At 34.7% G+C, this 25169-nt stretch overlaps 1 protein-coding gene across 4 annotated transcripts in view; it reads left to right on the top strand.

The window, feature by feature from the left end:
- Window positions 1-25169, top strand: part of SLC38A4 (solute carrier family 38 member 4) — a 266486-nt gene that overhangs the window by 179459 nt on the left and 61858 nt on the right. For 3 of the 4 annotated variants that reach the window (XM_053716740.1, XM_053716741.1, XM_053716743.1), the window contains 3 exons: window positions 20790-21011; window positions 22076-22169; window positions 22688-22803. In XM_053716740.1, coding sequence (XP_053572715.1) covers window positions 20902-21011; window positions 22076-22169; window positions 22688-22803 — 320 coding nt within the window. In that variant the 5' untranslated portion in view covers window positions 20790-20901. Of the gene's footprint in view, window positions 1-20132; window positions 20210-20789; window positions 21012-22075; window positions 22170-22687; window positions 22804-25169 lie in introns of those variants that run through there. The other variant, XM_053716742.1, reaches the window with a different exon arrangement.

The raw sequence follows: 25169 nt of genomic DNA, 5'->3' as shown, positions 1-25169 counted from the left end.
GTTTAATTCAGGGGGCTTCTTTTGTGCTTCCGACCTGGACTGTAATTTCAACAGATGCAAGTCTCACAGGTTGGGGAGCTGTGTGGGGATCTCTGACGGCACAAGGAGTTTGGGAATCTCAGGAGGTGAGATTACCGATCAATATTTTGGAACTCCGTGCAATTTTCAGAGCTCTTCAGTTTTGGCCTCTTCTGAAGAGAGAATCGTTCATTTGTTTTCAGACAGACAATGTCACAACTGTGGCATACATCAATCATCAAGGAGGGACTCACAGTCCTCTGGCTATGAAAGAAGTATCTCGAATTTTGGTTTAGGCGGAATCCAGCTCCTGTCTAATCTCTGCGGTTCATATCCCAGGTGTAGACAATTGGGAAGCGGATTATCTCAGTCGCCAAACGTTGCATCCGGGCGAATGGTCTCTTCACCCAGAGGTATTTCTTCAGATTGTTCAAATGTGGGAACTTCCAGAAATAGATCTGATGGCGTCCCATCTAAACAAGAAACTTCCCAGGTATCTGTCCAGATCCCGGGATCCTCAGGCGGAGGCAGTGGATGCATTATCACTTCCTTGGAAGTATCATCCTGCCTATATCTTTCCGCCTCTAGTTCTTCTTCCAAGAGTAATCTCCAAGATTCTGAAGGAATGCTCGTTTGTTCTGCTGGTAGCTCCGGCATGGCCTCACAGGTTTTGGTATGCGGATCTTGTCCGGATGGCCTCTTGCCAACCGTGGACTCTTCCGTTAAGACCAGACCTTCTGTCACAAGGTCCTTTTTTCCATCAGGATCTGAAATCCTTAAATTTAAAGGTATGGAGATTGAACGCTTGATTCTTGGTCAAAGAGGTTTCTCTGACTCTGTGATTAATACTATGTTACAGGCTCGTAAATCTGTATCTCGAGAGATATATTATAGAGTCTGGAAGACTTATATTTCTTGGTGTCTTTCTCATCATTTTTCCTGGCATTCTTTTAGAATACCGAGAATTTTACAGTTCCTTCAGGATGGTTTAGATAAGGGTTTGTCCGCAAGTTCTTTGAAAGGACAAATCTCTGCTCTTTCTGTTCTTTTTCACAGAAAGATTGCTATTCTTCCTGATATTCATTGTTTTGTACAAGCTTTGGTTCGTATAAAACCTGTCATTAAGTCAATTTCTCCTCCTTGGAGTTTGAATTTGGTTCTGGGAGCTCTTCAAGCTCCTCCGTTTGAACCTATGCATTCATTGGACATTAAATTACTTTCTTGGAAAGTTTTGTTCCTTTTGGCCATCTCTTCTGCCAGAAGAGTTTCTGAATTATCTGCTCTTTCTTGTGAGTCTCCTTTTCTGATTTTTCATCAGGATAAGGCGGTGTTGCGAACTTCTTTTGAATTTTTACCTAAAGTTGTGAATTCCAACAACATTAGTAGAGAAATTGTGGTTCCTTCATTATGTCCTAATCCTAAGAATTCTAAGGAGAAATCGTTGCATTCTTTGGATGTTGTTAGAGCTTTGAAATATTATGTTGAAGCTACGAAATCTTTTCGTAAGACTTCTAGTCTATTTGTTATCTTTTCCGGTTCTAGAAAAGGCCAGAAAGCTTCTGCCATTTCTTTGGCATCTTGGTTGAAATCTTTAATTCATCTTGCCTATGTTGAGTCGGGTAAAACTCCGCCTCAGAGAATTACAGCTCATTCTACTAGGTCAGTTTCTACTTCCTGGGCGTTTAGGAATGAAGCTTCGGTTGACCAGATCTGCAAAGCAGCAACTTGGTCCTCTTTGCATACTTTTACTAAATTCTACCATTTTGATGTATTTTCTTCTTCTGAAGCAGTTTTTGGTAGAAAAGTACTTCAGGCAGCGGTTTCAGTTTGAATCTTCTGCTTATGTTTTTCGTTAAACTTTATTTTGGGTGTGGATTATTTTCAGCAGGAATTGGCTGTCTTTATTTTATCCCTCCCTCTCTAGTGACTCTTGTGTGGAAAGATCCACATCTTGGGTAGTCATTATCCCATACGTCACTAGCTCATGGACTCTTGCTAATTACATGAAAGAAAACATAATTTATGTAAGAACTTACCTGATAAATTCATTTCTTTCATATTAGCAAGAGTCCATGAGGCCCGCCCTTTTTTTGTGGTGGTTATGATTTTGTATAAAGCACAATTATTCCAATTCCTTATTTTATATGCTTTCGCACTTTTTTATCACCCCACTTCTTGGCTATTCGTTAAACTGAATTGTGGGTGTGGTGAGGGGTGTATTTATAGGCATTTTGAGGTTTGGGAAACTTTGCCCCTCCTGGTAGGAATGTATATCCCATACGTCACTAGCTCATGGACTCTTGCTAATATGAAAGAAATGAATTTATCAGGTAAGTTCTTACATAAATTATGTTTTTATATCTTTTCATCTACTTGATTGAAAATTGCTCCAATCCACACACACATATATTGTATATATATATATATATATATATATATCGTTATATGTATGCATATGTATTTATGTGTTTATATATATATATATATATATGTCTGTAAATATATAAATACAAAAATACATATGTACCCAGGCACACACATATGTATATATATATATATATATATATATATATATATATATATATATATATATATATATATATATATATATATTGTGTGTGTGTGTATATATATATATATATATATATATATATATGTATATATAATCCATTCTTTTTGCGTGGGATTTTCATAGCGTCCGGTATTACAGGTTGTGCATTGAGGCTGAAATGCTTGCGTTACAGCCTATACCAACACGATCCATACCGCCATCTGAGAGCAGTAGTTATGAGTTTTGCGCAACATAAATGTTTCACACAACTAATAACTAAAGTGTTACAAAGTACACTAACACCCATAAACTACCTAGTAAACCCTAAACCGCTGCCCGCATAGCAAACACTATATTAAACGTATTAACCCCTAATCTACCACCTACCCACATCACGACTATTAAATAAACCTAATAACCCCTAATCCGCTGCCCCCCGACATCGCCAACACTATAATAAAGCTATTAACCCCTAATCCGCCGCTACCCGAGATCGCTGCCACTATAATAAAGTTATTAACCCCTAAACCTCTGGCTTCCCACATCGCTGCCACTAAATAAATCTATTAACCCCTAAACCACCTGCCTCCCACATCTTCACCACTAAATAAACCTATTAACCCCTAAACACCGACCCCCCATATCGCAAAACACTAAATTAAACTATTAACCCCTTAACCTAACACCTCCGAACTTTAAATTACAATATAATTATCTTAAAATAAATAAAAACTTACCTGTGAAATAAAAATAAACCTAACATTATACTATAAATTAACCTAACATTACTATTCTAACAAAATAAAAAAAATACTACCAATTAAAAACCTAAATTATAAATTTAGAAAATCCTAACACTACAAAAAAAATCTAAAATTACGAAAAATAATAAACACTACATTACTAAAAATAAAAAACACTAAGCTTACAAAAAATAATAAAATTATCAAAAATAAAAACAATTACACCTAATCAAATTGCCCTATAAAAATAACCCCCCCAAATAAAAACACCCCTTAGCCTACAATAAACTACCAATAGCCTTTTACCTGTAACAAAATACAAAGTCCCCCCAACAGTAAAATCCACCACCCAACCAACCCCCCAAAATAAAAAAACTAACTCTAAAAAAAAAACTAAGCTCCCTGTTGCTCCTAAAGGGGCATTCGTATGGGCATTGCCGTTTAAAGGGCATTCAGCTCTTTTTCATTGCCCTTAAAAGGGCATTCAGCTCATTTAAAAAAGCCCAAAGCCCTAATCTAAAAAAAGAACACCCAAAAAATTAAGAAAAAAAAAAATAACACTAACGCCAGAATATCTTCATCCATCTCCATCCAGGCGGCGAGAAGTCTTCATCCATGCAGTGATATCTTCATCCATCCCGGGAGCGTCTTCTATCTTCATCCCAGTGTCGCAGAGCGGAGCCATCCTGGAAGCCGAAGACACCCTGCGCAGAGCGTCCTCTTCATATGGTCACCGCCGTACACTGAAGTTGAATGCAAGATAGCCGATTAAAAATGGCGTACCTTGCATTCCTATTGGCCAATTTGAGTCTTAAAATTCAAATCAGCCAATAGGATGAGAGCTACTGAAATCCTTTTGGCTGTTTTTTTTAACACTCTCTCCCCATTGATGTCTATGGCGGAAAGCTTGCACGAGAACGTCAAAGCAGCCCTTGGCTTTTGTGCGGTATGGAGATTAACGTCACCATATCGCACGCACAAGGAGGCTTTTCAGTAACTCATAATGGTAGCGCTATGGAGAGTGAAATAATGCAACTTTTTTGCCATTAGTTTTTCACCCTGTTTAGCGCAAAACTCGTAATTTACCTGAAAGATAGCTAAAGAACAATGGAAAATTGATAATAGGAGTAATTTAGAAAGTTGCTTAAAGGGACAGTACACTGTAAAATTGTTCTTATATGAATGTACTTTCAATGACTTGTTACACCAGCTGCAGAGTATAACATTTATGAGAAATTGCATTTTTATTTGTGTATTTGAAGTAGCTGGTTTTGTGCTTTTAGAACACAGCCTATTACAATGGGTTGAGCTTCAGGTAATATCATATCTCATTATGTTATCACTTTGTGTACACACACTTGCTTCCTTATCTTATATTTGACTGGAAAACTAAAGCTTAATACTTTGAGAGAACAATGGAAAATTATCATTTTATTACTTAACTATCATGCCCCCCACTGAGAGTGAAATATCTTCTGCTGGCTGTGTTTTATTTAGGCTATTCAATAGAATATACTCCAGTATAGAAACTTTCAGTATAGGTTCGGATACCACAGGCTAAATCAGTGTTAAATGCCAAAATAGGGGTAAAGGAGCTACTTGTAAACAATTTAAAACACTCCAGCAGGTAAAATGAATCACTATGAACAATTTAAAGGTGAGAACATTTTTGGGTAAACTGTCCCTTTAAATTTGCAAGCTCTATCTGAATCATGAAAGAAAAAAATGTGGGTTTAGTATCCCTTTAAATTCAGGGTAAGTTTATAAGAACCAACAAATTAATATTGCTTTCTCAATTTTTAGGCATAAGATATAGAATCTCAATACCTTGAATAAAGCTTACAATATAAGCTAATATTGTTTTTCTTACACAATGGCAAATGTTTCTTTATCTAACAGCGCATTTCCACGTAAACAAATAATCATACTAATATTATTTGATGTGACTTGTACTGCATCTCACTACATAAACAAAATGTGAAGAAAAAAAAATTATATTGTTATTAACATATGTTGGTGGTGTTGTGGTAAACAGTTTTCTTTCTCATTGAAAAAAAAAAAAGAACAGTATGAAAAAATAGATTATTTTGAGGACTGTGATATATTGAAAGTGTAACATATTTGTTATGTTCTTTGACCTATGCTTGTTTTTCTAAAGCTAGAATTATGCTACTTCTAAAAATACAGCCTTAAGGGAAAATGCACAAAAAAGAACAATTGTTATGTAAACAATTTAGTTAAGTGATATTTAAGTGATTTTCTTTTAAACATCAACATAATATATTGAGTCACATTTGCAAACAAATAATGGATATTTTTTTTGTTGTTGCTCTAAATAATAAAGGGAAATTCCAGCCAAAACTGAAATGTGCATTTCAGTTTTCAATAGAAGCGTTTTTGTAATATGCATGTATTAGCAAAAATGCTTCTAGTAAAAGCTATAACTGTTTCAAAGGTATATTTATATATGCTCCGTGTACCAGCATTTTAGAAACATCACTTGTTCAGAAAGCCTAAGATGTTTATATAATCTGGTAATTGCTCAAGCTGACATGGTACTAGCCCCAGTGGTGCTCTGAGCAGCTGAAGTATTAAAAATGTGGTGCTCTGAGCAGCTGAAGTATTTAAAATGCTGGTGTACTCACAATATCTAGTTATGCCTCACATGCACGTGCAGAGAACAATGTTAAAGGGACACTGAACCCAAATTTTTTCTTGCGTGATTCAGATAGAGCATGCAATTTTAAGCAACTTTCTAATTTATACCTATTATTAATTTTTCTTCGTTCTCTTGCTTTCTTTATTTGTAAAAGAAGGTATCTAAGCTATTTTTTTGGTTCAGAACCATGGAAAGCACTTGTTTATTGGTGGGTGAATTTATCGACCAATCAGCAAGAACAGCCCAATTTGTTCACCAAAAATGGACCGGCATCTAAACTTACATTCTTGCATTTCAAATAAATATACCAAGACAATTTGATAATAGGAGTCAATTGGAAAGTTGTTTAAAATCGCATGCTCTATCTGAATCACAAAAGAAAAAAATTGGGTTGAGCGTCCCTTTAACACTAAAACAGTGATAACTTTTACTAGAAGCATTTTTGCCAGTACATGTATATTGCAAATACGTTTCTTTTCAAATATGTAATTCCTCTATGTGCTTTTAAATTTTGACCAGAATGTCCCTTTAATGTAGAAGCTAATAGAATTTATTTATGTTTGGCAAACATTTTTTTCTCAGTCTTTTAGCTTTATAAAATGTGCATGTCTTCTAGTGAATGGTCTTGTAGGTAGTATAGTAAACATTAATATGGGAGAATAACTATTTTGAACTTTTCAATTACAATGGGAAATGAAAGTCAAAATTAACATTTCTTGATTTTTATAAAGCATGCAACAATAAAAACTTACTTCCACTATAACATCGTGTAGAGTATTTTTATGGATACTTTTTCTGAAGCACCAGCACCTACTGAGCATGTGCAAGACTTCACAGTAAATAAATATATGAGCCTGTGATTGGCTGATGGCTGTCATGTGATACAAGGTAATGGTAAATGGCAGCTTGAAAGTTTGAAATTTGACAGAAAAACTGACTGTTTCAAGAACGTCTTTTTTTTTTTGCACGTGTTAAGTATGAAATTCTACTGTATTAAAAAAAATTAATCATCTGTACATACAGGCCCATTTATCAAAGGGCTTGCGGACCTGATCCGACACTGCGGATCAGGTCCGCAAGACCTCACTAAATGCGGAGAGCAATACGCTCTCCGCATTTAACATTGCACCAGCAGCTCACAAGAGCTGCTGGTGCAACGCCGCCCCCTGCTGACTCGCGGCCAATTGTCCGCCAGCAGGGAGGTGTCAATCAACCCGATCGTATTCGATCGGGTTTATTTCCGGCGATTCCTGTCCGCCTGCTCAGAGCAGGCGGACAGGGTTATGGAGCAGCGGTCTTTGTGACCGCTGCTTCATAAGTTGCGTTTCTTGCGAGTCTGAAGACTCGCCAGCAACATGGCCCTTCAGGCTCTGTAAGGAGCTTGATAAATGGGCCTGCATATCACATGGTAGTAGGGATAGAAACAGTGGTTACAGTGATCACCTGGTGTAAATAAATGTGCAATTATTTGAGTAAAGGATCATGAAGCATATATGTGAAATCAGAGTACTATAAATATATTCAAAGACTGATATAATCTCCTTTACTTCTGGCTATAGATTTATTTTGGAGGTGGGGGGGAAATCACATACTATTGTTAACAGCCTTGTTTATTACAATTATAATAAACATATACATTTTCCACATTTTTGTTTATTTTAGATTTCTTATACAGGTGGCCCTCGTTTTACAACGGTTCAATTTACAACGTTTCAGAATAACAACCTTTTTTTCCAGTCATGTGACTGCTATTGAAAAGCATTGAGAAGCAGTGCATTTATTAAAATAGCCAGTAGGTGGAGCTGTCTGCTTGTGTTGCAGCAAAGCCAAGCAAGCTGAAATTAATCAGTTTAACCAGACCTGAGCTATCAAGCAGATTTCAAAGGAACAATATCTTCCTGTCTATAAATCAGTCCAGATTGGAATGCATAGAAATAACTGTTTGCAGAATAATGCAAGGGAAGTCTGTGTTGTGCGATTATTTTATTAGGTTTATAATGCGGTTTAGCAAAAGTTTTTGTTCATTTAATTTAGTTTAATTATATATTCTGTGTTGTGTGACTATTTCATTAGGTTTATAATGCTGTTTAGCACTTAAAGACTTCATTTCAAAGCTTTAAAAATAATGTATTAGGTGTTACTTATGACAATTTTGAGAGGGGCCTGGAACCTATTTCTCTCACTTTGTAAGTCACCATTGACTTACATTATAAACTGGGTTTCAATTTACAACGGTTTCGATTTACAGCCATTCCTTCTGGAACCTAACCCCGGCGTAAACTGAGGGCTACCTGTATTTCATGATATATCTATAAAATAATAACCCTCTGTCTCACACAAAGTGAAAATGGTAGTTTTTTTAAGCTGCTAGACATAAGGGACTCCATTTATCAAGCTGCTGTTGCAGTATTGGAGCCCTAGCAGTAAAACACAAGTTAATAATCAGCTGTCCTAAAACTGTCACCCCACACCTAAAATCATCCCAAACAGATCTGACCAGGATGATTGACAAGCCATGCTCTCCCGTGATTGGTTGCGTGAGAGCAGGGGGTGAGTAAATGACAAATAGGGGTAATTAATGCTGTCCACACATTGCATCATTATAAAAGGAGCACTAGTGTGTGTGTGGGGAGGTCTCAATCAGTGCCTCTATTGCAACCAAAAGTAGTTGTACAGCCAAGAGAACGATCAAATGATGGGTCTTTAACCCTCTGATATCATGTGGTCTATATAGAAATAACACATTTTGCACCCATTATACACCAGTTTTTTAGTAATAAAGGAGGGTGCTTAAACTCTATGCACTCCATTTATCAAGCAGTGGTTGCTGCTTCAGAGCTTAACCTAAAATGAAAGTTAAGAAGCAGCAATTGTAAGACGGCTGCTCCTTAACTTGTCCGCCACCTAAAAATCATTATGATCCGATCAGGATGATTTACAGCCCTGCTAACAACCGATTTGCCACCAGTAAGCAGAGCGTGGAATTGCGCATTTCTGGTGAAATGCTTGTGCAATGATAAATGCGGACATCGCATGCGGTCTGCCTGCAGTGATGTCCAGCGGACATTTTTATAAATAGAGCTCTTAAATTAAATTCATATGGCCATAAGACCCCTAATATGATAAGATAGGACAGTCTTCTTTCTATTGAGAAATAAACTGATCCTCAAAGTAGTTGATGGAAAATGGTGAATATTTAACAAATTAGACACTTAGATCAAATAAATAAAATAGGTTAGCCTCAAAAACTGTCTAGATTCAATAAAAAAAACTCACAATGACACTGCAACTCTAGAATTGCAAAATACAAACATATATATATCTGCCACTCTAAGCTGTTGTATCTCAACATATTGTTTCATCAGAACCTTATTTAACATTTAGAATTAGTACCAGCTCCTGGTAATATCCGCTAGTTGCGAGTCACTCTCCGTAATAAATAACGGAGTAGCCTCTCGCTATGTTTTTAGTGTGAGTACCGCAGTGAATCATTGGAAAATATAGGTGCAGAGATGCTCAATGAATTTCAAACATGATTTTGCCTTTATAATGAGGTCTCTTTGGTAGCATCCATTGTCTACATTGACATTATTATGTTCGTATCTTGATGTTAAATCTGCTTTTTTCCTTTACTTCTCAAATCATCTTCATTGGATGGTTACCTCATCATTGTTTGCTTTTAAGTAACACAATTTCTCCATTTTGTTAAAAGAACATGAAACCCAATATTTCTTTCATGATTCAGATAGAACATGTTATTTTAAACAACTTCCTAATTTACTTCTATTATTAAACTTGCTTAATTCTCTTAGTATCCTTTGTTGTTAGAGCAGCAGTGAACTACTAGGAGCTAAAGGAACACATTGGGTGAGCTAATTACAAGAGGAAAAAATGCTGTAAAGTAAGAATGCTTTCAAAATTAGAGATGTTAATTTTTATCAATTAACAAAATGCAAAGTAAGTGGACACAAGAAATATATATATATGAAATCAATATTTGGTGTGACCACACTTTTCCTTCAAAACAGCATCAATTCTTCTAGGCACACTAGTGCAAAGTCAAAGGGTTTGTATGTACAGTATATATTCAGTTGCATGATTAATGATTTGTATACCAAACAGGTGTTAATAGTCATCAATCTAATATGTAGGTTGAAAAACAAATTATTTACCATAACACATTGTTTCTCAGCTGCCAGTCCTCAAGTACCCCCAACAGGTCAGGTTTTCATTATAGCTGAACCAATGCACAAGTGAAATAATCAGCTGATGGGTGAGAGCAGGTTTGTAACCATAGCTACTGATCAGTTGATTATATTATCTGTGCACTGGTTCAGCTACAGTATAATGAAAACCTGGCCTGTTGGGGAGTACTTGAGGACCACAGTTGAGAAACACTGCTGTAACCGAAACAACTGGGTAGGAGGAATAAAATTTGGTGAGGAACAGCCAAACTCTGCTAACAAGGTGATGTTGTTGAAGACAGTTTAATGTTAAAAGGCATACACCATGGCAAGACTGAGCACAGCAACAAGGCACAATGTAGTAATACTGCATCAACAAGGTCTCTCCGAAGCAGACATTTCAAGGCAGACAGGAGTTTCCAGATGTGCTGTCAAAGCTTTTCTGAAGAAGCACAACAAAACAGGCAATGCTGATGACTGTAGATGTAGTGGCTAGCCAAGGAAACTTAGTGCAGCAGATAAAACACACTTCATGCTTACAGCCCTTTGCAATAAAACGATGTCCAGCAGTGCCATCATCTCAGAATTGGCAGAAACCAGCTAGACCCTGGTACACCCATTTACTGTTTGGAGAAGTCTGGTCAGAATGGTTTCATGGAAGACTTGCATCCAAAAAGTCATACCTCTCACAGGGAGACTGGGGTGCAGGGAAATGGCAGAAGGCAGTTTGTTCACCGAAGGGCTGGAGAGTTGTACAAGAATGAATATCTGCAGGCAACAGCAAAGCATAGAGAGGTAGAGGTAGAGGTTCCTTGCAAGTTTGGGGCTGCATTTCTTCAAATTGAGTTTGGGATTTGGTCAGAATTATTGGTCTCCTTAATGCTGAGAAGTACAGGCAAATACTTATCCATTACAATACCATCAGGGAGGCATCTGGTTGCCCCCAAATTTTCTCTGACCCCAAACATACAACAAAGTCATTAAGAACTATCTTTAGTGTATAGAAAAACAAGAAGTCCTAGGTTATGGCCTCCACCGATGCCTGATCTCAACGAGTCCCTCTGGGATTACATGAAGAGACAAAAGCAACTGAGGCTGCCTAAATCCACAGAATAACTGTAGTTAGTTCTCCAAGATGTTTGAAACAACCTACCTGCTGGGTTCCTTAAAAAACTGTGTGCAAATATACCTAGAAGAACTGATGCTGTTTTGAAGGTAAAGGGTGGTCACACCAAATATTGATTTGATTTCTAGTTTTCTTCTGTTCATTCACATTCTGTTAATTGAGAAAAAATTATCTATTAACATTTCTATTTTTAAAGCATTTTTACTTTACAGCCTAAAGCTTTTGCACAGAGTTGCATATGTGCAGGCACCAATCAGTAGCTAGCTCCCAGTAGTGCATTGCTTCTCCTAAGCCTGCCTATATATGCTAAATGTAAAAGTTGTTTAAAATTGCATGTTCTATCTAAATCATTAAAGTTTAATTTTTAACTTCACTGCTTCTTTAAAGGAATGCAAATAATGTATATAATGTAAATAGTGTATATTATGCTAACATTTAGAACTTCATTATTAGATAAACAATTAATATTAATAAACATCTTACAGACATATATATTTACAAAGACAGATGTGCATGGACTAGCAAATAAAAATAACTTTATTCGGAACATGACCTTCATGTTTACCTTTTCTTTATGAAAGACTGCTATGAGCAATATATTGCAACTTATGTCTGTAGATAACTGTCAGATAAGATGCAATCTGATTGAGGAAAAATTCTAAAATGTAAAGACATAGAAGATTTTTATATTACAATTTAATTAATACTTCTTAGTTTTATAGGGAAAAACTGCCTAGTATTTATTATTAAAAACTGTTAGAAAAATTAAATTACTGATATGTCCAACCATAGCTGTACCTGTGTGTGGGAGTTTACCCTGTAGGAAAACTGCTCTAATTGCAAATCTTGGCAAAGTTCCCAAAATCTTTAAAGGGTATTCAGTGCATAGATCTTTGCAAACCCTGGTTAGGTTGATGATAACAGTACAGATCACTCTATTACATCAGACTCAATTGATGATCTTTACATTCCAACTATGTTATGTACCCTTTGAGAGTGTGTTAGACAGTACTTGAGATTTGCTCTCTAGATCTCACTATGGATTATTAAATTCACACTAATATAGGAAAACAAAAAGAATCTGCAGATTTCTTCCTCTATGATAAACCAGGCTCAGAAATCTGGATCTAACACGTAATGTGGTTTTGTCATGTTAAAAATACTAGATTTTATTAGCTTCTGTATACAAAACTTCTATATTTATTTATTTTAAATCAGATACTTATGCTGTTGATATAATAATTGTTTTCATTCATTATATTGCTAACACAAAACTTTACTTCATTTCTAAGTTCATCTTATTCACAAAAATATTGAGCAATAGGTCTATATGATTACTTGTATTTTAATTTAATTCAAACTTTAAAATAAAAATAAGTGCTACAAGCAAAGGGACTCTGGTTCCCAATGAAAACAGCAAAACAGATGCAGGCTTAACATTAAAAGCAGGGGTCAAGTTGAGGGGGAACGCTTGGGAACGGAGTTCCTGCACTATTTTTGCAGGAGGAACTAAGTTCCCTCTAGACAGAGAACAGAAATGCTATTGCTGGTGGGAGATGCTGGAGCACAGTCTATTTAGAAGGATAGTGAGATTCTCTAGTAATGGGCAGTATTATTTCCTACAACACACTAAATGCAAGCCTGTCAGTGGTCCTGCTGTGTGATCACCCCACACTATGTGTAACACATGGTGCTTACATTTCTGTATGGCTTGCTCTGGGGTTATTTAGATCCCTTCAGCAGAAATAGGACTGTTGTACCTTAAGTGGGTAAGACACTGTGACAGAGGAGGATTCTCAGGCTCAAAGTCAACCATTCAAACATTCATTGGATTTAATTTACTTTTATTAACCAAAGTATATAGATTATATACATATAAATACAGTGTGTGTAAGTGTGTGTGTGTATATATAAAACAATGTCAATTGTGAGAGGGGGTGGAAGTCTTGGTGAGTTCCCACACTTTTTTTGTAGGACCCCTGATTAAAAGCACATTAAACTCACATATTTATTTATTCTTTAGAAATTAATAACTGCATCAGGCAGTTTTTGGGGCTAACGTTGGTGGTTTTGAGATGTTTGAAAAACAAACGGCACCGAAAAATGCCTTTATATTGCTTTTTGTGTGAACTGTGTGTTCCCAGTAAATTCATATGTATATGCTTATTTACATAAATATGTATGTGTTAATATGTGTGGGCCAGTAAAAGTAAATATTTTAAGAGCATTTCAAACTTTCATTATATTAGAAACCTATGCACTAATTAGACCTGGGACACACCACTTTAAAAATCCTCTTGATTGTTTCTTTACTATTAGGCCAATTACTAACAGATATGAAGAGGTCCCTGACATATCAACCAATCACTGTTCAGCATGTAGGAGGGTTATGGGTCTGTATTCCACAGAATTTATTCCAGCCTCTGGGAAAGGAATGAAAACACTAGAGTGCTTAGAGTTAAATTACAAGAAAAATATACAAAAGAAATAAAACAAGTGTAGTGCAAAGTTTTAGATTTATGAATAACTAAACATTAATTAAGAATGGATGTACTGAGGAGACTGAATGTGAGAGGAGACCTTAAATTATGCTTTAACTAATAATGATTATTACACATGACCAATATAGATGCTGATGATAATTGTCAGTTTTGACAGAGAGTTATAATAAAAAACAAAGAAACAAAAAAATGCCCCTTTGAATAATAATTTAAGCCTCTGGGCCTAATGATAAAAAAACTTGCTGGCACAGAGAGAAACAATTATAAATGTGTATGCTTTTTTTAGCATTATATTGTAACCTAGTGAACTCTGCAAAGTGAGACAAACGTCTCTCAAGCTAAAATGTGTATTTATAAAGGGGACTTCCCAGTACTCCTGAGATAATCTCATCAGAGCAGAGAGCTTCAGCTCACTGGGCCCTCCGTGAGATGATTTATTGATGATCTATACATGAGATGTTCTTTGGTAAATTCACTCTTTACTTCTGTGTGTGTTTCCAGTCTCTGTACATGTAAAGTTTATTTATGAGACATGGCATGAGAACCTAGCACAGCAAAGGCGGTAAGTTGTGCAGCGATAGGCAGCAAATTGAAATATATATATATAAATATATACATATATATATATATGTGTGTTTTTATGTGTATACTGTATACACATATTAAAACATAAATATAAATTTATATAAGCATATACATATATATTTATAGGAATACCACCGTCCCCATAGACTGCAATGTAAAGGCACTTTTCAGTGCCAATTTTATCCTACACCCCACATCTGCTCACTTTAACCCCTAAAAACTGCTTCATGCAGATTTTTTTTTTTTTTTTAAATAAAGATGCTTCCATTTTTATTTTTTTTTATTTAGAAAATGAACCATAAAGGAATAGTAAACCCCAAAATTTTCTTTCATGATTCAGATAGAACATACAATTTTAAACAACTTTCCAATTTAATTCTATTATCAAATGTTCTTCATTCTCTTGTTATCCATTGCTGAAGGGACAGTATTGCACTACTGACAGGAAGCTGAAAATATCTATTTAGCCAATCACAAAAGACAAATGTGTGCAGGCACCAATTAGCAGCAGCTCTCACTAGTGTATGATATGTGCGTATTCATTTTTTAACAAGAGATACTAACGCCTAGATTTAGAGTTCTGCGTTAGCTGTCAAAACCAGCGTTAGGGGGTCCTAACGCTGGTTTTGGCCACCCGCTGGTATTTAGAGTCAGTCAGGAAAGGGTCTAACGCTCACTTTCCAGCCGCGACTTTTCCATACCGCAGATCCCCCTATTCCAATTGTGTATCCTATCTTTTCAATGGGATCTTTCTAATGCTGGTATTTAGAGTCTTGGCTGAAGTGAGCATTAGAACTCTAACAACCAAACTCCAGCCGCAGAGAAAAGCCAGGAGTTAAGAGCTTTCTGGGCTAACGCCGGTTCATAAAGCTCTTAACTACTGTGCTCTAAAGTACACTAACACCCATAAACTACCTATGTACCCCTAAACCGAGGTCCCCCCACATCGCCGCCACTCTATTAATTTTTTTTAACCCCTAATCTGCCGACCGCACACCGCCGCCACCTACATTATCCCTATGTACCCCTAATCTGCTGCCCCTAACACCGCCGACACCTACATAATATTTATTAACCCCTATTCTGCCCCCCCCCAAAGTCGCCGCTACCTACAATTATTAACCCCTAATCTGCCGACCGGACCTCACTGCTACTATAATCAATGTATTAACCCCTAAAGCTAAGTCTAACCCTAACACTAACACCCCCCTAAGTTAAATATAATATTTATCTAACGAAATAAAATAAATCTTATTAAATAAATTATTCCTATTTAAAGCTAAATACTTACCTGTAAAATAAACCCTAATATAGCTATAATATAAATAATAATTATATTGTAGCTATTTTAGGATTTATATTTATTTTAATCTAAATTACAAAAAAAAACACTAAATTACAAAAAAACAAACACTAAATTACAAAAAATAAAAAAAGATTACAAGAATTTTAAACTAATTACACCTACTCTAAGCCCCCTAAAAAAATAACAAAGTCCCCCAAAATAAAAAAATGTGCTACCCTATTCTACAATAAACATTGTAAAGCTCTTTTACCTTACCAGCCCTTAAAAGGGCCTTTTGCACCTAGTTAAAATAATTACCAATAGCTACCTAGTTAAAATAATTACCAAATTACCTGTAAAATAAATCCTAACCTAAGTTACAATTAAACCTAACACTACACTATCAATAAATTAATTAAATAAACTACCTACAATTATCTACAATTAAATCAACTAAACTAAATTACAAAAAAACAAACACTAAATTACAAAAAACAAACAAACACTAAATTACAAAAAATAAAAAATGATTACAAGAATTTTAAACTAATTACACCTACTCTAAGCCCCCTAAAAAAAATAACAAAGCCCCCCAAAATAAAAAAATGCCCTACCCTATTTTACAATAAAAATTGTAAAGCTCTTTTACCTTACCAGCCCTTAAAAGGGCCTTTTGCAGGGCATGCCCCAAAGAATTCTGCTCTTTTGCCTGTAAAAAAAAACATACAATACCCCCCCAACATTGCAATCCACCACCCACATAACCCTAATCTAACCCAAACCCTCCTTAAATAAACCTAGCACTAAGCCCCTGAAGATCTCCCTACCTTGTCTTCACCACGCCGGGTATCACCGATCCGTCCAGAAGAGGGTCCGAAGTAGGATTCTATCAGCCAATCGGAATTAAGGTAGGAATAATCTGATTGGCTGATGGAATCAGCCAATCAGATTCAAATTCAATCTGATTGGCTGATCCAATCAGCCAATCAGATTGAGCTTGCATTCTATTGTCTGTTCCGATCAGCCAATAGAATGCGAGCTCAATTCCTAACTTAATTCCGATTGGCTGATAGAATCCTATCAGCCAATCGGAATTCGAGGGACGCCATCTTGGATGACGTCCCTTAAAGGAACCTTCATTCGTCGGGAGTTCGTCGTGGAGGAAGGATGTTCCGCGTCGGTGGGATGAAGATGGAGCCGGAAGAAAGAAGATTGAAGATGCTGCTTGATAGAAGACTTCAGCCGGATGATGGACCTCTTCAGCCCCCGCTTGGATGAAGACTTCAGCCAGATGATGGACCTCTTCAGCCCCCGCTTGGATGAAGACATCGCCCGGATTGGATGAAGATTTCGGACCCTCTTCTGGACAGATCGGTGATACCCGGCGTGGTGAAGACAAGGTAGGGAGATCTTCAGGGGCTTAGTGTTAGGTTTATTTAAGGGGGGTTTGGGTTAGATTAGGGGTATGTGGGTGGTGGGTTGTAATGTTGGGGGGTATTGTATGTTTTTTTTTACAGGCAAAAGAGCAGAATTCTTTGGGGCATGCCCGGCAAAAGGCCCTTTTAAGGGTTGGTAAGGTAAAAGAGCTTTACAATTTTTATTGTAAAATAGGGTAGGGCATTTTTTTATTTTGGGGGGCTTTGTTATTTTTTTAGGGGGCTTAGAGTAGGTGTAATTAGTTTAAAATTCTTGTAATCTTTTTTTATTTTTTTGTAATTTAGTTTTTTTTTTTTTGTAATTTAGTTTTTGTTTTTTTGTAATTTAGTTTAGTTGATTTAATTGTAGATAATTGTAGGTAGTTTATTTAATTAATTTATTGATAGTGTAGTGTTAGGTTTAATTGTAACTTAGGTTAGGATTTATTTTACAGGTAATTTGGTAATTATTTTAACTAGGTAGCTATTAAATAGTTATTAACTATTTAATAGCTATTGTACCTGGTTAAAATAAATACAAAGTTGCCTGTAAAATAAATATTTATCCTAAAATAGCTACAATATAATTATTTGCTATATTGTAGCTATATTAGGGTTTATTTTACAGGTAAGTATTTAGCTTTAAATAGGAATAATTTATTTAATAAGATTTATTTTATTTCGTTAGATAAAAATTATATTTAACTTAGGGGGGTGTTAGGGTTAGACTTAGCTTTAGGGGATAATACATTTATTAGAGTAGCGGTGAGGTCCGGTCTGCAGATTAGGGGTTAATAATTGTAGGTAGGTAGTGGCGACGTTGGGGGGGCAGATTAGGGGTTAATAAATATAATATAGGGGTCGGCGGGGTTAGGGGCAGCAGATTAGGGGTTCATAGGGATAACGTAGGTTGCGGCGGTGTACGGAGCGGCAGATTAGGGGTTAAAAATAATATGCACAGGTCAGCGATAGCGGGGATGGCAGATTAGGTGTTAATAAGTGTAAGGTTAGGGGTGTTTAGACTCGGGGTTCATGTTAGGGTGTTAGGTGCAGACTTAGGAAGTGTTTCCCCATAAGAAACAATGGGGCTGCGTTAGGAGTTGAACGCTGCTTTTTTGCAGGCGTTAGGTTTTTTTTCAGCTCAAACTGCCCCATTGTTTCCTATGGGGATATCGTGCCCGAGCACGTTTTTGAAGCTGGCCACGTCCGTAAGCACCGCTGGTATTGAGAGTTGCAGTGGCGGTAAATTATGCTCTACGCTCCCTTTTTGGAGTCTAACGCAGCCCTTCTGAGAACTCTAAATACCAGCGGTATTTAAAAGGTGCGGGGGGAAAAATACACACGTAGCTAACGCACCACTTTGGCCGCAGACTCTAAGTATAGCCGTTAGAGAATAAAGCACAATTGAAAATAGAAGTGAATTTAAAAGTGTCTTAAAATGACATGCTCTATCTTAATCATGAAAGTTTAATTTTGACTTTCCTATCGCTTTAAACTTTATTTTGGGGGCAATTAGGGCACATTTAGAAAATGAACCAGAAGATCTGATATCTGGTTAATTTTTGGAGCGCTAATTGCTACTGCGAGCATAGAAGTGTGTCCGTTTAGCGCTCCACTTGTAATCTAGCCCGTGTTGTTAAAGACAGGCTAAGCCAAATTTCGTGTTTACTAGTCCAGACTAGTGGCAATTTTCTTTGCATAATTAGACATTTTATTGATAATTATCTATTTCTTAATTGAATATTTATTTGAATATTAATAGAGAGGAAGCGGTAGCAATGCATAAAAAATGCTTGCATTGAAGAATTTTTCAGTGATACCCTCCTTGTGAAAATGCTGGAGAAAAATTAGTGTTTTAGGAATAGATGCTCAAAATTATGTTACATTTTACCCAAATTGTGGGCACACTGGTTCATTTCACCTTTAATCATTTTCCTGCCCTGGTCATTAATCGTAAAAAGATAAATTCCAAGATCAAAAAGAGAATATCCAATTATACAAGATAAAACATAACGCTGCGGAATCTGTTGGCACTTTACAAATATCCAATATTATTAATAATAATAATAATAATAATAAAACAAGAGTGTAAAAAATGGAATACACTGTATACAAAGCAATGCATTTATTATTACAGGATGTAGAATAATACATATGCAAAATATATTAAAAATTAATTCAGCAGTATATAATAGAATAGTCTAAAAAAGTTGTATAGTTAATTAAAATATTTTGGATATTTACCCACAAAGCACATTTGCTTTGTGATTTATTTTTGTCTTGTTTTCTCAATTTTGCTTGTTTTTATCCTGAGAATTTCATGTTTTCTCATTCAAGTGTCAAAGTGATTTGTGATCATATAAATACCTCTGTTAATCTATGTACATTAGTCATAGTTAAAAAAATATACATATTTCATAAACCTATGAATTAAGTACATGTAGTGGAATCACGCCAGAGATACCTAACAAAAACTATGCTGGAAATTCTAGGAATATTATATCCAGTGCTCTGTATAATAAACACAATTATTTATTATATAAGTTTAATTCATTCAACATCTATACAAATAGCCACAATCTAATATGCATCACTAACAAATCAACTAAGATTTTGCTAATTATAGAGCTTAGAAACATATACTTTCATACTTCGTCCACCTTAGAATTATTTGACATAGCCATAAAATATGGACTACCCTAGGCAAAATATTTAATTTATATTTGTATTAATACATTACATTTTCCACCAATGCTTTACTTTTTTACTTATAATTCAGTTAAAGTACTTTAAAATAATTTATGGTTCACTTCTAAAAATGTTGATTTCTAAATTAGTCTTTATCTTACATTGTCTCAGGACACAAATCCAGAAACTTTTTTTCTTTTTTTTGAAGAGAGCCAAACTAATTAAGTAAACAATGTGTGGCGTAATCATGGTTTATCTGCAAAATCTGACGCAACTGAGATAGGTTTGGTCTTAAAGTGTTTTGTGATTGGTTGAAAGGATACACTCCCTCTTGTCTTTAAATATTGCACTGCTAAATGACCTACACTAGCAAACTGATCTTCCAGTTCAGCCAGCCAAAATAGTTTAAAAAAAAAAGTCACTTGCACTGAAAGTTTGCAGGTTGGATTTGAAGGTAATTTATTTTTCTGATTGCTAATATTTTTTGAATTTATGCAAGTTACCGTATATATTTGATAACCTTTAAACAAAACTGACTTGAGAAAAATAATAGAGCGTTTTTAAATTCATTGTTCAATAACTTTCATTTATTTTTTATGTTTTTCTTTTAAATTGTGCTTAGTTATGTTAAAATCACATATTTAAAATAATGTGTTTATGGACCTATCAATATAATTGGTATCTTTATAAAAGGTGTTAGCTAATTTAAATTTAAAATAATCTTTTTTTTTTATGAATGACATTAAGAGCAATATATTTTTGTATGCCTAATTTGAAGAATGATTAATTTATGTCAATTGAAAAAGTAATCATTTTACTGTTTAAATGTAATTGATTTAGTCTTTCAATTAATTAAATTAAGCAAAATGCACTATTTATATTTTTTTCAAAAATAAAACAAATACAAAATAGAAAAATGACTTGCTCATGAGCTACATTTTTCTCCAACTAAAAAAAATTGTTCTTTATAAACCATGGAAAATGTATGTAACAAATATTCCATTAAATTATTTTGTTTTGTGTTTTGTTTGCAGAACAAAGTGTTCTAAAGCCAACACATTTCATCTGAACTCTTAGCAAAATTGAAATTAATTGCACTAGGGAAGATTTTTTTTTTGTTAATTGTTAAACTGCTGACTGATTTAAATGGATCGGATGGAACTACAAAAAGTCAACATGGATGATGACAGCAACAGCGGAGAGAGCACTGATGGTTTTTGTAAAGAAATAGATTCTGAAAAAGTTACTATTAGCAGGTGAGATGTGGATAACTAAAGGATTGTCTTAAGTAGCAGTATTGAAAGGAAAACAGTGCATTCAAAAATATCTATTATTTTCTATATTTAAGCCAGTTAGTAAAAAATACAGATTGCTGTACTAGTCCAGGAAAGTTTTTGACCTAACTGAAAGTTTTGTACTATCTATCTATCTATCTATCTATCTATCTATCTATCTATCTATCTATCTATCTATCTATCTATCTATCTATATGTCTGTATATCTGTCTGTTTCTATGTTTGTCTCTATGTTTGTTTATTTATATATCTATCTATCTTGTTAAACATCTTATTAGCTGCTGTTTTATATAGTAGATAAACATACTGGGTCCTCTTTTCAGTCTGTCTACATAATGGGTCCTTGTTTTATTCTATGGATTGTATAAGTGTGCTATAGGGATACAGACTTGTAAAGTAATATGATCTGATTTAGAAAAAGCTCTATTCCTTATACATTTGGTCACTTTCACTTGCCTTATAACAAAGTGCTATAAATATTTTGAGAAGAAATATGTTTCTGCATTTTCTTTACTTATTTAGTATTAGTTTACATTTCTGAAGTACAGAAGTAATCTTGAATCAATGTATTTCTATTCCAATAATTTAGCTAGTAGATTACCTTAATGTTTGCTTGTTCATTCAATAAGACTGAACAAAAATATCCTTTTGTAACTTTATACTGTACCAGTTTTTACTTGGCTACTCAATATTACACTGAATATTTTAAATTTGAATAAAATAAATTAAAGGGTTGATCACAATCCTTTAGAGAAACTTATGAAATTATTTATCTACAAAAATTCCCATATACTTTGTAATTTAATATTTTGAAAATTATTAGATAGTTTATTCTAAATGCTTTTGATATTAATTATTCATGTTTAATTTGTTATAATATTTATGTTGTAAAATAAATACATACATTTTAATTAATTTAATTAATTAAACAATTACTGCCACTCTTTGGCCATTTTAAAAAACAATCATATTTTTGTAATGTATTTCTTGTATTAAAGTGTTTGCCATTTTTCTGTTATGTACAGCCAGTATGCTGATGAAGAAGATGCAGAAAGTCAAAGATTTCTTACAAATGGGGGTCTTGGAAAGAAGAAACTGGAAGAATATGATGATGACCATGTAAGCACACTGAACACATAATATATATTTATGTTATCATTATTTGGTGGTCTGTAAATGGCTTCAATAGAAAACAATGTGCTGAATAATATAAATGTGTTTGAGCTATACTTTATTATGTCTCAGAATGCCACTTGGCTCAACAGGCAAAACTCTGTAGCTTCACTGGGATTTCATCTTAAATATTAACTGGTTATAATAGTTTTACTTAAAATACCCCATTTATCATTTTACATTTTGCCTAATCTTTGATCTCTCTCTGTCTGTGTTACTGTGACACAGCAAATCCTCAGTAATCCGAGGACAGTGTCAACAATTTAGAATCATGTTTAATTATTAACTCAACAATTCTGCAAACATTATGGATAAAAATAATCAAGTGATTAAGAAATCAGTGTGCTATAGGCATCTGTTTAACAAGTAACATCATAAGGAGTAGCCTTTGTCTAATTTAACTTTTTCATCGGTCAAGCTGTTTTATTAATGACTTAATAGTTTTCTCTGTACCTTTCCAACAGCATCCAGGGACCACTTCATTTGGCATGTCTGTATTCAATCTTAGCAATGCCATAATGGGCAGTGGAATTCTTGGCCTCTCTTATGCTATGGCTAACACGGGCATTATACTTTTTGTGTAAGTACAAATACAAAAAAAAAAATCTTTGTAATGTTCTTAAAAAAAGACATACTTGTTTGTTTTCCAATTCATTTCTATAACTGTGTTGAATAAGTTTAAACGTAATGATGAAGAAGTAGTAAGAAGTGAATACAGCGCCAACAAGAGGCCAAGGGATAAATATACTCACAGAGAGATAAAAGAAGATTATTTAATGAACCATGTTAAAAAGCATCAGTAATAAAAGACTATATATAAAAAATGTAAAAAGCACATATAAATAAAATTACAAATACAGGAATATCTTACAGAAGCGGCTCAAAGGGCCAAAGCTGATAATTACAATAAAAACAGAGGTAATAACAGGTGATCAGTGTGAGTGGTACACCAGAATAAGAGTGTATACTGATAAAACAGAATTAGCCTAAGTACAACTGTAGCAAGTGCATCAAGCAAAAAACTAATAAACAATAATACAAACAATAGTGTTCAAAATTAGTGTTACAAAAATAGTGTTCCAAAAAATAGAAAAATGCACTGCAGTGCAAAAAAAGGGGGTAGCAAAATAATTGTATAGATACAATCAAATAGTGAGTGAGTGCAAATGGATATAAAAATGCTAGCTACTTAATCCAGTGAGTTTAAGATATAATTAAATAAAATACACAATATGCAATAACATAAAAAATAAAATACACAATATGCAATAACATAAAAAATAAAAAATAATAAAATATAAAATATAATCCAAAAAAGTGTTCAAAAAGTTGATCAACAAATGTTAGTGAAGAACAAAAATAAGTCAATCAAAACTAAAAAATGGAAAAAATGGGTGATGAAAAGCAAGGTGAAAGTGAGGAAATTGATTCCTTCCAATGTTAGTTACTTTGACAGATCCAAATTCCTGAGTGTGGTTGCTGAAGTAGCTGAATGGATCCTAGCACCTGTCAGCTGCTCCTATGGTATCCTAAAAAGTGTCCCTGTAAAAAAAAGAAATTCACAACATAGTGTATCCAATATGAGAATGAAGTAAAGATTAAAGTAATGCTTACCAATATGTCAACGCGTTTCTGCCCTCAAAAAAGGGCCTTTCTCAAGACTAGAATATTGGTAATGGCAGCTGGCCTTATATACAGTTTAGAAGTAGCCTAATATACAGTTTAGAAGTTAACACATATTATAATATTTAAGATCACTTAATCCACTACCAGTGTATCTTAAACACACTTTGACAATATGTTAACACATATTATAATATTTGAGATCATTCAATCCATCTACTAGTATAATGATGGATATATAAAATATGGCTATAGAAAGAAAATATTATCTGACCCCTTTGGACTTAAGAGAAATAGATAACAAAACCGTTATTTAATTTCCAAAAATACTTGCCGTTATTGTTTTTATTGTTTCCTTTGTCCCACTGACATAAAATATGAGTTAGTTTTTTGTAAATCTCAATGTTTGTGATTACATAGCCTTTATCTATCGTTATAACGTTTGGGGGCCAATAGTGCCTTGACACTTATCCCCTTTATTGACACATTGGTGGGCATTGTTCTGACATCTTTATCCCCAGGGCTCTCTAAGGATTTAATATACTAGATGGGAGGCGTAACTGACAGCCGCATATATTAGCATTGTACAGCATGCTAATGTTGCTAACGGCCTGTCTATGTAATATCGCCGGACCGGAAATGACGTCAACGGTTACGTCACTACCGGGTAGCTCCGATATTGGGCTTGAAACTGGTAAGCCAAAACAAAGATACCGGCAATTGAGAAAGAAACAACTGGATAAATCTAAGGCCATATACATGCCTTTTAAATTACCTATATATTTAGATATGTATAAAATTAATCCGGGAAAATTTATATACTTCCGGTTTGCCATATGGGGGAATCTTTTAGATGTTACACAGGAAGTGATGCTACACTTTATGGGGGAATCTTTTAGATGTTACACAGGAAGTGGAGGGGAATCTTTTAGATGTTACACAGGAAGTGATACTACACTTTATGGGGGAATCTTTTAGATGTTACACAGGAAGTGGAGGGGAATCTTTTAGATGTTACACAGGAAGTGATGCTACACTTTATGGGGGAATCTTTTAGATGTTACACAGGAAGTGGAGGGGAATCTTTTAGATGTTACACAGGAAGTGATGCTACACTTTATGGGGGAATCTTTTAGATGTTACACAGGAAGTGGAGGGATTTGGCGCCCAAACAATACAATTAATCAATTAAACTACCATATAGGCTACTTCTAAACTGTATATAAGGCCAGCTGCCATTACCAATATTCTAGTCTTGAGAAAGGCCCTTTTTTGAGGGCAGAAACGCGTTGACATATTGGTAAGCATTACTTTAATCTTTAC

Source organism: Bombina bombina, chromosome 6 (assembly GCF_027579735.1).
Source record: "Bombina bombina isolate aBomBom1 chromosome 6, aBomBom1.pri, whole genome shotgun sequence".
Lineage (NCBI taxonomy): Eukaryota > Metazoa > Chordata > Amphibia > Anura > Bombinatoridae > Bombina > Bombina bombina.
Note: the sequence above shows the minus strand (reverse complement) of the source record. Positions and strands in the feature narration are given on the sequence as shown.